This window comes from Silene latifolia, chromosome 1 (assembly GCF_048544455.1).
Source record: "Silene latifolia isolate original U9 population chromosome 1, ASM4854445v1, whole genome shotgun sequence".
Taxonomy (NCBI): domain Eukaryota; kingdom Viridiplantae; phylum Streptophyta; class Magnoliopsida; order Caryophyllales; family Caryophyllaceae; genus Silene; species Silene latifolia.
Genome location: NC_133526.1, coordinates 122,714,718 through 122,728,677, shown reverse-complemented (window position 1 = coordinate 122,728,677; position 13,960 = coordinate 122,714,718). Strand labels below are relative to the sequence as shown.

Here is a 13,960-nt window from a genome sequence, read left to right as displayed (position 1 = left end):
TTAATCATCGAGCTTTTCATTGTTTCATAATTACATGAAGTTTTTGGATCTATGGAACAGCCTTGTAGATGCATCAAACAATAATCTCAGTGCATTAAAATACCCATGTATATGCCTCAAATAAGCTGCCTTCTTAACCTACTTACTTTGTCAGATAATCCTCCCAACCCAAGTACTCCAGCTGCAAAGCCAGACCAAATTCCTCCTCCACGTCGACGAGTCCACGTATCCAACCAAGAGTTCTCGAGCAAGTACTACCGGATATGCTTTCTGGTAACAACAATGGTGAGGGTTTACCTTTTCTTGTCCGTTTTAAAGATTTCCAGTATATGTCGTTTGTTCGAATATTAATGGTGATGGTTTAAGGTGCAATACCCTTATGAATGCATCAAGTAGCCTTGTAGATGCATCAAAAAACAATCCATATGCATTAAACAACCATGCCTTGCGGTTTTCTTCTTGTTCGAATGACAATAGCAAGGGAAAGGGTTTAGGGTTGGATTAGGCGGACCCGCGGTAGCGGTCCGCCTAATCCAACCCTAAACCCTTTCCCGTCCCGTTTTAGGACAGCCGGTCCCCTTTCTAAAATCCCGTCCCCAAAAAAGGGTTCACTCGTCCCTTTCTAGGGTGTATTTAGGTTTTCGTGTTCGAATTACAATAGCAAAGGAAAGGGTTTAGGGTTGGATTAGGCGGGACGGGAAAGGGTTTAGGGTTGGATTAGGCGGACCCGCGGTAGCGGTCCGCCTAATCCAACCCTAAACCCTTTCCCGTCCCGTTTTAGGACAAGGTCCCCTTTCTAAAATCCGTCCCCAAAAAAGGGTTCACTCGTCCCCTTCTAGGGTATCTTTAGGTTTTCGTGTTCGAATGACAATAGCAAGGGAAAGGGTTTAGGGTTGGATTAGGCGGACCCGCGGTAGCGGTCCGCCTAATCCAACCCTAAACCCTTTCCCCGTCCCGCTTTAGGACACCCGGTCCCCTTTCTAAAATCCCGTCCCCAAAAAAGGGTTCACTTGTCCCCTTCTAGGGTGTCTTTAGGTTTTCGTGTTCGAATGACAATAGCAAGGGAAAGGGTTTAGGGTTGGATTAGGCGGACCCGCGGTAGCGGTCCGCCTAATCCAACCCTAAACCCTTTCCCGTCCCGTTTTAGGACACCCGGTCCCCTTTCTAAAATCCCGTCCCCAAAAAAGGGGTCACTCGTCCCCTTCTAGGGTGTCTTTAGGTTTTCGTGTTCGAATGACAATAGCAAGGGAAAGGGTTCAGGGTTGGATTAGGCGGACCGCGGTCCGCCTAATCCAACCCTAAACCCTTTCCCGTCCCGTTTAGGACAGTAGGTCCCCTTTCTAAAATCCCGTCCCCAAAAAAAGGGTTCACTCGTCCCCTTCTAGGGTGTCTTTAGGTTTTCGTGTTCGAATGACAATAGAAAGGGAAAAGGTTTAGGGTTGGATTAGGCGGACCCGCGGTAGCGGGTCCGCCTAATCCAACCCTAAACCCTTTCCCGTCCCGTTTTAGGACACCCGGGCCCCTTTTTAAAATCTTGTTTTCCTGAAATAAGCTTGTATATGCATGAAATAAGCTGTCTTCCTGAAGCTAATCGGTGTTTTGTTTGGTGTGCACTAGTCTTATGAATTAATGGACTAACCTTGTGTATGCATCAAATAACTGTTTAAGTGCATTAAACAACATTCGTGCATGCATGAAATAAGCTGTCTTCCTGAAGCTAATCACTGTTTGGTTTGGCGTACAATAGTCTAATGAATTCATGGACCAAACTTGTATATGCATCAAATAACTGTTTAAGTGCATTAAACAACTTTTGTACATGCATGCAATAAGCTGTATTCCTGAAGCTAATCACTGTTTGGTTTGGTGTACAATAGTCTTATGAATTCATGGACCAACAGTGTATATGCATCAAATAACTGTTTAAGTGCATTAAACAACACGTACATGCATGAAATAAACTGTCTTCCTGATGCTAATCACTGTTTGGTTTGGCGTACAATGGTCTTATGAATTCACTGACCAACCTTGTATATGCATCAAATAATTATCTATGTGCATAAAACAATTTAGTATATACATGAAATAAGCTACCTTACTAATGCTGACTACTTTGACAGATAATTCTCCCAAACCAAACCCTACAGCAGCAGAGGCAGAACAAATTTCACCGCGGCAACGGAGTCCGCGTGTTAAAGCCAAAGTTCACGACGAAGTTGCACCAGAGTTGCCTCCTAACAAGAACAAGAGGAAAGCAGCATCAACAAGCAAAGAGCCAACGCAAAGTATAAAAAGAAGAAAGCGTTCTGACAAGTATAAGCCTCTCCTCACTCGGATGAGTCCTTCCTTGATCACTAATTTCATCAAGTTGGGGCCATCCGAACAGCAAATTGAAGCCATACACAGTATAGGGTTCGGAGGGTTGTTACAACTTAAGTCAGAAGAAATCAATGGCCATCTGGCCAGATGGATTGTCGAGACATTTAATCCGTTCAATTGTTCATTGATGAACCGCGATCTTGTTATCTCTAATGAGGATGTCCACGTTGCAACTGGACTTCCTATGGGACCGATTGACATTGTTGCAGCTGGAATGTTCTGTAAGGAAAAGGAGTACACGGAGGCTGTCAAGAGGTATAAGGCTCAGTTTACCACCTCAGATATTACGAAAAAGGTTCTCTTAGATAAGATGATGGAGCAACGGGATGGTGGAGACGATTTCAAGAGGAATTTCCTCATCTATATCGTCAATGTTCTCTTGATGGGGGTAGTAGGTGATCATCCTAGCCCTCGGATATTAAGCTCCCTTTCAAATCTCGCCGATGTCCCTAACATGAATTGGTGCAAATTTGCACGGACCCATATGATCAACAACGTCATGTCGTGGAAGGCGGCTATAGCTAATTCCCCTAAAACTTATTTTAAGGGACCGATTCTGATTTTCCATATTATCTACTTGGATAGATGTGTTTTCATGACGAGAACGGTGCGTCGATCATTTCCCTTATTAGCGAATTGGACGGATGATAAAATTAGAGAAAGGGTTAAGTTGGAGAAGCAGAAGGGGGGTGGCTTTGGCAAGGGCTCTGTTGAACCCATATTTGCTTATGTTGCACCTCAACATGAACGTGAACCTGCACTGTACGTTTACGAACTCGAACACGAATCTCAAATTGAACCTCAACCTCAACTCCGAACTCGAACTCGAACGAACTTGAAGTGAACCGGTTGATGAGAGGAAAGAATCCATCAAGGTTTTGGAAAGCACAGCCATTTGACTTGCAGACATTTATGGTGACTTTACCAAAGCAGTTAGAAATGCTAAGTGTAAGGCTCCCGCATTCCCGGCTGTCACGCAAATGTCAAAGTTGGCAGATTGTTTATTTGAAGGATTTTCCCTTTCAAGCAGAGTACGAGAAGAAGGTGAAAGGGAAGGTCTTGATTGTGAAAAGGAAGGTCTTTGATTGTGAAAGGGAGGGTGCTACCATGGAGAACATGGAGGAGGATGAAGTGGAAAAGGACAATGAGAAAGATAAGAATGTATTGAAGGAGAGAAAGGAGGAAGTGGCAGTGGAGAAGGAGTTGAAGAAGGATGAGGGTAAAGTGGAGGAGGAGGAGTTGAAGGAGGAGGTTGACATGAGTTGTGCAGATGATGCGTTTCTAGACAATCCCACTATCATGGCTGAATTAGAAGGGATCCTTAATAATGCATACACTCATGTTGGCAAGGTGTTTGATTCACATCATGAAAATATGTGGAACGAAAAAAAGAAAAGGAAAAGAGGGATAAGGCGCTTCTGGAAGGACCGTCTTTCAGCCTTTTTAGTGGTGATGATGCGCCATATAACTCTCAAGAGTTCCTTGAGTCCAGGTTGCAGGCTTCTTCAAGTGTTCCTCATTCAAGCACAACAACTACGACGTCTGTTCCAGTAGTTCGTCCTTTATCGCCAATATCGCCAATTCTGATCTCATCCCAACCATCCCAACCATCGCCTGTAGTTATCTCCTCTCAAGTATCGTTGGATGAATCGCCAATTGAGCCTTCTTGTCCAACTGCCCCCTCAGATTATGCCATTGAGAGGCAGGTGGCTGGTAGATGGGTGCTCCCTAAGAGGTGTGTTGAGGTAGCGAATGTTTACCGGTCACCTTACTTTATCAGAAACGTGGACATGGTTCGTGACTTGAGTCGATCGGAAAAACTGGTAGGAGACTATGCATTTTCAGAGGACTTAGATGAAGAGTATGTATCACTCTCCTATATTTTAATTTTATTCGGCATATATGTATTACATTTTCTTTGTATAACACTAAGTTTCATGTTATCATAACTATATAGGGAGGTTTTATTTAGCTGTGCGGGCAAGACTCTCACACGAAGTCATATGAAGAGTTTGCTTCTTGATCGTCGAGTTCATACAGATGTCATTTCTGTGTGGTGTGATTATTTGAATGAGGCCAACAAATTCAGAAATCGTAAATGCCCTTGCCGTCTATTTATCACAGAGACAACTGACGTAAGTGTTCCATGGATGTTCTCAACCTTAGGCTGCATTAGACTTTCGAATGCATGAAATAATCTTGTAGATGCACGAAATACCAATCTAAGTGCATTAAACAACACTGAACATGCATCAAAGAAGTGCCCAATTATTACAAGTTTTTATTCTCTAATACGTGTCACCTAATTTAATGAACAGATTGACTCATTGGATGTCAAATTTGCAGACGTGGAGTTGGTAAGTCCTTCAAGATTTTCACATTTACATGGTTGTTCTCAACTAAGTGTCTTTCTTTTCATTATTGTCTTTGTTTTCAATGTCGTACAGGTTTTCATTCCTATAGTTACACCCTTGCCATTTGTCTTCTGTTACCATGTTAGTAAGAAGCTGTTAGAAGTGATGCACTTGATGCCTCCGTCAACCGACTATTCTGCCATGTTAGACTGTGGTATATCTTGAGATCTTTTTGCAATAAAGTGCCTGATTTTCGTCTAATTTTTGTGAGAGATTATTTACTTGTCATTGTTTTACCTTTATCAGAAGAACTTGTTGGGTACGCTTTCAAGTAAGATTCCAAACTTGGTGTCTTCATGGCTTTTGATTCCTAAGTTGTACATTCCGCACGTTGCCGTTGATGTCGAGCATGATATTGGAATCTACCTCATGCGTCATATGGAGATGTACAACGGGGCTAAGGGACGCTTAGGTTCAAAGGTGGGTCGTAAAGGGAGTAAGTCTGTATTATTTAATTCAACTTTTCCTTGTATGTGCATTAAATATGAAGTCACTGATGTTGATTTCTTTTGTTGTTATTGTTCAGAGAGTTGATGTTACACGTTATGTTGTGAGGGTTTGCAATGAAATACTAACTTGGCGATACAACTCTTATAAACTTCAAGTGACGGCTGTGACAAAGGACTACAAGAATGGCGTTGATTCGGTAATGCGAAATCTTAAGTAGCTTTGTTTTCCGTTTTCCGTTTTTCCATGTTAATAAAGGAGCTTTTATTTTCCCCTTTTCTCAGTAATCAAGCGCCACATGATGATTTATCATATCTGATTCACACTTGATCAATTATATTCGGAATAATAAGAAGAACAAGGAGTAAGTTCTAACCCGACCATACGACTTTCTAAAAACTTCAGTTTTTGTCCACACTCTGATGTTCCGTGTTTTCTAATCTAATTGCAACATGTGCATCATTAGTGAGGTCGTTGTAGAAACCGATTGGTTGCAAGTTACCCAACACGCGCTGCAGACCTTGCTACCAGGAAATTGGGTAATGGATATGGTTATTGATGCTGTTGGTATTCGTACTACAATCGAAAACCCGAGTGTTGTGTATTTTCCGACAATCATAAAGGTATTCATATTCCTTATTGTGTCAAATGCTTGTTTTTGGTTTTTGAAATGACAAAGAATTTTGACAAATGTTCTCAAATTTCAGGGAGTTGTCGGTAAAAAGGGGTTTCGAAGTCAATACGTCCTACTTGACTACTTGTCCCTCAATCTAAACACAACCCAACTGGTAAATAAATATTCTCTTACTTTTTTTTTCCTTCTCCTTTTTTCCAATGCATTCTTTTTTCATTTGAAGTCGATAAATCCTACTTGACTAGTTTGTAATATTTCAGGCTTTCTTTCCTTATTGTGTGGAGAGATCACATTGGTTTGCATGCGTTGTTGACTTTGGGAAAAGGATGAATTTCATACTCGACTCCAACCTTCCCAGGCGCCGTGAAGTCAGGCAAAAATTTTTAGTTGAACAGGTATGATTTAGTTTTTGCACAAAAACATGTTACCGCTCACTTATTATATCTGAAGGCTGCTCAACAGTTTTTGACTGCCCAAAATGCATTGTCGAATTAAACTACTGTTGGTGATCTTTATGTGCATGAAATACCCTTCTACGTGCATGACATACCCTTGCATGTGCATTAAATAGCCTTATACCACAATCACAATTACTCACTGACTTGTTTCTGTATAGCTTCTGCCTGCTTTGGAGATCATCGCAAGAGACTCTCCAAGATACACAAGGTTGTTGGAGATCAAGACTTTTCAATGGGAGGTTGTGCAAGTGCCTCAACAAAATAATGGGTATTCTTGTGGAGTTTATTTGTTAAAGTGGCTACAAAATTTGTGTGATCAAGCATCATGGAGTGATGAGCGTTCTTACGAGGTATAAATTTTTCAACAAACTTTTGTAAACATTATTCAGTATATTTTATTTCAAGCATTTCAATATTTGTTGTTAAATAAAATTTTTACGCAGGATTTGGATGAATATGGTACGAGTATGATTGCACGTCTCATCAAATGGAAGCGAAACAAGAGAAAGGTAAATATAAAGAACCTTGAATGCCTAATTTAAATTTTGCCTAATTTTAATCTTCTTTTCATTAGATTCTGTCTCGGAGTGACTTTTACGCAACATGATATTTTCCCCCGTTTTTTGTAGGATTATCCCTAGGTGATATTTTCTAAACACTTGAGTCGAGGGATGTGCAAAGGGAGTGGCAGATGACCTAATCCAAAATTCAAACTCTTGCCATTTTTTGATCGATTCCTTGAGTCGAGGGATGTACAAAGGGAGTAGACCCTGGAATATTAGATTCTTGTGGAGTTTATTCTGGAATATGTAGTACACTAAGTCTTGAGAGTACATATTATATTTTGGAATATGTAAGGCGTGTAAGACATGAAGTCATGTTTCTGGACTAATTCTAAAAACATGTTACGGGGCAACGAAAACGAGAAACAATTTTCAAAATTGGAAAACGAACATGTCACGAGGCAACGAAAACGAGAGACAATTTTCAAATTTGGATAACGAACATGTCACGAGGCAACGAAAACGAGAGACAATTTTCGAAATTGTAAAACGAACATGTCACGAGGCAACGAAAACGAGAGACAATTTTCAAATTTGGACAACGAAAAGGCTGTAATGCAATCTGAAAACATAGTAAATGCATTAAAAACTGTTCCACATGCATGAAATAACAGTGTGCATGCGTGAAATATGTAACTCATGTGTCCAAGGTCAAATCTTAAAGTAATCTCAAGTGAACTTTTAAAATGTTGCATTTTAATTTAGATTTTGGAATTTTATTATTAACTTTGATGGTTGGGTGTAGATCAAATTAATCGCGGTAAGGTTCCTTGATACTCGCATAATGTGTGCATGAAAAACTGTTCCACATGCATGAAATACATGTGTATGTGCATGAAATATCGTTGTATGTGCACGAAATAATGGTGACAGAAACACTCAGGCTTTACATTCTATAAGTGTTACATTCATTCGTTTTAAGAAAAAAAGTCCAACATCTATCAAATAAAATAAAAATTCCCGAATTATTCAATAAGGCAAATGTCCAATATCTATCAAATAAAATAAAATTCCCGAATTTTTAATTAAGGTAAAATAAAAAATTACTCTACTCATTGTCGGTTGTCCTTCGGTCACAATTCCTACTGTCGTGGTTCGCCATCTCCCCACAGGCCCTGCATTTTCTTAGCGGTTTCTTCGTCACTTCCCCAGCTCGTTCTCTTTGTGAGATCAGCCTTTTTCCCGAGCCTTTGTTTTTGCACTGCCTTGGAGGCAAAACCTTAATCTCACTAGGAATGTTTGTTCCTAAAAGCATCCCAATTTCAGCATTCTTGTCCTTTACCTTTGAAATACCAGTATTTCCACTTTTATCAGGGGTAATTTTTACCCTTTCCTTGAACTCACGCAAAATCCCAAGCAACTCATCACAATGCCTAAGACTCTGTTCAACAAGTGCCACACAAGTAAACAACTCTGACCATAACTCGCCAACTTTGTTTTTCTGTACATCCATTGATGTACAATCAGCAAGCAACTGGCCATTAGGGCCAACGATTGGCTGGAAGGTTGCTAGTTTGCTCCACCGACTAAGCAGGTAGTCACTTGGAACTTTCTGAATTCCCCGATCTTTAAAGACACACAGAGCATGTCGACAGAGCATTCCATGTCTTTCAAACTTCTTGCATGTGCATACCACTGAAACATCATTCTTCTTAAAACCAACCTTATACGTTTTATTTCGAACTTGATCTATGATATCTGTGTATAGAATTGGATAGGTTTTATCTTTTTCTTTATCCCCAATACCACATGAATAGCAAGATGCTTCGACTTCCTTTTGAAACTCGCCGAAAATTGTTGGAGTGTAGATTTCTGATGCATGCTTTTCTAGGGCTAATGGAGTCGACATAAAGGGGGAAGGAGTTTTTGATTGTGCAACAAGTTTCGAATGAGTCCATCTTTGAGCATCCATTGCACTCTCAAATCTCATCCAAAACTCAACTAGGGTTAAATTAGGATTAGTGAAGTTCTTTGAAAAAGTGGTTTTCGACTCGACACGGAGGTCGTTCTCATCAAGCCTCCTAAAAACAGATCACGAAAGTAAGCTGGAACCCACATATTTCTAATGTTGTACTTCTCCTTAAGCCACTCGTTATCCGACAACCCATGAGATTCAACTACTGTTGTCCACCTTTCCTCAAATTCAGGCGGCTCCACATCTTTGCTCCAAACACATCGGTTTATCTTCTTCAGGAACTCAGTATCTTTACATATTACAGGCCCTACTTTCTCAGGCAACTTTTTTAGTATGTGCCACATGCAATATCTGTGTTGCACCTTGTCTTTCCAGGCTAATTTCATTCCTTCTTCTATCCCCGCATCTTCATCAGTTATCATACAAACTGGATGACGACCCCCCATAGCCTCTACGAATTTTGTAAATAGCCAAGCAAAGGACTCCTTACTCTCATTTATAATAAGTCCAGCCCCAAAGGTCACGCATCTCTTATGATTATCCACGCCTGTAAAAGGACCAAATATCATCCTATACTTGTTTTTTCTAAAGGTCGTATCAAAAGAGGTCATATCCCCGAATAGCAAATAGTTTTTATTACTAATAGGGTCAGCCCAAAACACATGTGACAATCGACCTATCTCGTCTACCTCAAAATCAAAATAAAAAGATGGACACATGTGTTTTATCTTCATAAAATGCTCAATAAGCATTTGTGCATCCCCATCTGATAAATAATTTTTGATATCTCTAGAAAAGTTCTTAAAGTCTTCCAATGACACACCCACATTTCTATAACCTCTAACATACTCCTTGAACAACCTATACGACTTAACTGGACCTATGTTATTTTTGGAGTTGTCAATTATCATTTTTTTGTGAACTACATTCAACTCTCTCGTTTGTGTCAAATGTACCATTGTTGATGGTGTTTGTGGCATATGATTATGACCTTCATGAAAATCATATATTTGGTATTTACCCATATCAGGACCTTCCTCCAAAATTCGCTTAAATTTAATACAAGAAGGACATTCTATCCTAGTCCTTTGCCTCCTGTGATTTTTCCCTTTCGCTTCACATACTCCAGCCTTATTACACACAACTTTTTTATGCGCAACGACACCATTTTTAGACTTTTGTGAGCTTAATCTAGTCACAAACCCACATTCTTTAGCATATGCTTCATAAAACTCAACACCTAGTTCAAGCTTATCGAATAGCATACCAATAACAGGCTTAAGATGGTTGAGACACTCAAAAACCCGATTCGTGTTGCTTGAAGAACCTTCTGCTGCCTCCTCGTCCTCTGCCTCCTCTACTATGATATCTGCATATGTGGTGCAATTAAAGTAAGAAAGGCGAGGGATACAAAAGCATATGAAATGTACCTTTAAAAAGCTGAAAACATCAAGCAACTACCAGGATGAATAGAATTGTACCTTCAACAAATTCGAAAGTCACAACTTCAGGAACATCATGTTCAACTGCTATTGCAGATATTTCTAATATAGGCTGACATGCATTAGCTTCAACATTCGCTCCTTCGTTTGTAATGACATTTGAAGAAGTTTGTGATAGTATTGAGGAGTTGTCTTTGTCATTATTGCTGCAACAAGAAATGTCAAAAATTAAATAAGCAATAATACAACAGTATAATTCATGAAATTGAGTCCCTGATTTTAACAAATGTAGGCAATTTCACAATTTCTCCAACCCTAATTTCTCAATTAAGCCAATTTGATTCACAAAATCACATTTTGATGCACCTAAACAGGAATTTGATGCACATAAACAGGAATTTGGATGCACATAAACAAGATTTTGATGCACATAAACGGTCTCCAACCCTTATTTCTCAGTTCCCCCAATTTAATTTATGAAACCCTAATTTCTCAATTAGGCCAATTTGATTCACAAAATCACATTTTGATGCACCTAAACAGGAATTTGATGCACATAAACAGGAATTTGGATGCACATAAACAAGATTTTGATGCACATAAACAGTCTCCAACCCTAATTTCTCAGTTTCCCCAATTTAATTTATGAAACCCTAATTTCTCAATTAGGCCAATTTGATTCACAAAATCACATTTTGATGCACCTAAACAGGAATTTGATGCACATAAACAGGAATTTGGATGTACATAAACAAGATTTTGATGCACATAAACGGTCTCCAACCCTAATTTCCCAGTTTCCCCAATTTAATTCATGAAACCCTAAATTCAAAAGCATGATTTATCAATCCAGAAACTTAAGAGACGAATCAAACCCTAATTTCATGGTTTCAACAAATTTCTCAAATCCCCTAACCCTAATTTCTCAGTTTCCCCAATTTAATTGACGAAATCCTAAATTCAGAAGCATAATTGTTCAATTCAGAATTCTAATCGGTTAATCAATCCCTAATTTCACGAACAATCTAATTTAATCGACTGAATCAACTAATTTCACAACAAATAATCATAAAGATCGAAATTTTACCTCAAATTTAAAGGCGTCATTGATTGAAGCAGCGTCGAAAGGTTGATTGTCGAAGAATTTATAGTTCGATTGTAGAGAAAGTTAAGGTTTGATTAACGAAGAGGCGATGGCGGAAGGTTTTAATAGTCGACAGATGAGTTGAAGAGAGAGAGAAAGAATGATGAGAGAGAAAGCAAAATTTAAAAATGACTGAGATTAGGTGGGTTTGGGAGGGACGCGCGAGAAAATTTGGTTTGTCTGAGATAATACACAGCGTGTGTATTATTGGATTGTAGTATTATTAGTGGTTCTCATGGTTATCATTATATGGGTAGTTCTCATCGGATCTCGACTATATATATATACATATACATATGTATGTATATATACATACATATGTATATATATATATATATATATATACATATGTATGTATATATATATATACATATGTATGTATATATAGATACATATGTATGTATATATACATATATATGTGTATATATATATATATATATATATATGTATATGTATATATATATATATATATATATATATATATATATATATATATATATATATATATATATATATATAGAGGCGGGATCTCGTGAGTTGGGGTCTTATGGTGAGTTGTGAGTTGGGAAAATCTGGACCATTTGATAAGTAGAAATAGACGGCTGAGATTCAACCTATAAAAAAAACAAAATCACGCGTCTCCTGGACCCATCTCTCCCTCCATAAACTCAACTCTCTCTCTCCATAAACCAAACTCTCTGTCAACAAAAATCCCAAAAAAAACTCCACATATCAGCTATGGCGTCCTCAACCAAAGACAAAGCCAATAATTCATTGAAATCTTCACCTTTATCCACTTCCTTGTCCTTTCCGACAATCACAAAAATAAGTTAGGAATTAACTTTTACTTCAACGATGTAAATGACAATCACAATCGAAGTCGATCTGTCCGACAACGAGAAGCAAAGCGACATCGCCGACGGAGTGTTCGAGCTCGAATCGTTCGACAACAATGGCGATTCCTCCGCTTTATCCTCCTATTCCTTTATCGTCGTCATCTTCTTCTCGCATCAGATGATTCTCGCACAGATGATGAGGACGGCGAGTACGGTGGAAAGAACGTCATCTCCGGCAACGGTGTCGACGCTAATTGTTATATGTAATCTATTCGCTAAGCCGAAATGGAATCCGAGAGGTTTGCTAATTTTATGTTGATGAAATTAAATGAGATTTTTGTTTGTGCTTAAAATTTGATGTGAATTGTTGGATGCAGTTACTGATTTGCATTTGATACGTATCTTTAAAAAACGTATACAATCAAATTGAACGAAGTCAATAGATGCTTAACAGATGAGCATGAGATTGATAATAGATGCTTTTCAAATTTAATTACTCCGTAATAAATTGATCGCAGTTTTTGTGTGTGTGTGTGTGTGAAATTTGATTGCAAATTGTTGGATGCAACTAGTGATTTGGAGTGTATGTTATAGGATTCTGAATGATGAGAATGATATTTATAAAAGAGTATTTTTTAATTTTATTGTCATCATCATCATCATCAATGACAATCACCCGACTATTAAATGGAATAATGCTGTCGTGATTCGTGTCTTGGTTTGGGCGTTGACATAATGCTCTAGCTGGTTCATCTTCACATGCCACTTTGATTAAAGTTCTTTCACTTTCAGTTGGTTCAATTTTAGGAATATTGGCCGCTACACACTCCGAGATCGTATTCATTTCCACATTGGGCTCGGCCAAATTTTGTTCCTTGTTTTGCTCCCTAGCACCGTCCTCAGACTTTCCTGACCCCCCTTCAGGCGCTATCAATGGACTCGTAACCTTAAGCTGCCCAACTTCATTGCCTAAATTCTGATTTGTGAATTTTGATGCAAATTCTTGGATGCAATTAGTGATTTCGAGTCTATGATACAGATGCCGAGCAGACGAGAGTGGTGAAGGAGGCATTGCATGTTTTGACATCTCCATCTGATTGTTTGCAGCAGCTCTCAGTCCGTCGGGGTGTTCATGGTGGATGGCAAATGAGTAAAGGAGATGCTCGAGTAGGCCTAGAGACAAGACATGGACTCTAATTCCGACTCCTGAAGAAATAACATCACAATAACAGTAGAATAACAATAGAATAACACCTGGTAAAAAAAATCAAAGTGGCACCGGAATAACATCACAATAACAAAAAAAATCAAAGTAGTAAAAAAATCAAAGTGACACCGGAATAACATCACAATAACAGTAGAATAACAGTAGAATAACAGCACAATAACACGGGGTAAAAAAATCAAAGTCATAAAAAAAATCAAAGTGGCATAGGAATAACATCACAATAACACCAAAATAACAGTACAATAACATGCGGTAAAAAAAAAGTAAAAAAACAAAGTAGTAAAAAAATCAAAGTAGTAAAAAAATCAAAGTGGCACCGGAATAACATCACAATAACAGCAGAATAATAGTAGAATAACAACACAATAACACGTGGTAAAAAAAAATCAAAGTCGTTTAAAAAATCAAAGTAACAGCAGAATAACATCACAATAACAGCGGAATAACAATAACATGTGGTAAAAAAAGAGAAAAAAAATCAAAGTCGTAAAAAAATCAAA

At 38.6% G+C, this 13,960-nt stretch overlaps 1 protein-coding gene across 1 annotated transcript; it reads right to left on the bottom strand.

Moving 5' to 3' along the window:
* Positions 1–7,943: 7,943 nt before the first annotated feature.
* LOC141654995 (protein FAR-RED ELONGATED HYPOCOTYL 3-like) lies at positions 7,944–9,154 on the bottom strand. The gene is made up of 2 exons (XM_074462102.1): positions 8,970–9,154; positions 7,944–8,916 (listed from the first exon to the last, which is right to left on the bottom strand). Exons 1-2 carry the CDS (start codon positions 9,152–9,154, stop codon positions 7,944–7,946), a joined length of 1,158 nt encoding a protein of 385 aa, XP_074318203.1.
* Between the last annotated feature and the right edge of the window lie 4,806 nt (positions 9,155–13,960).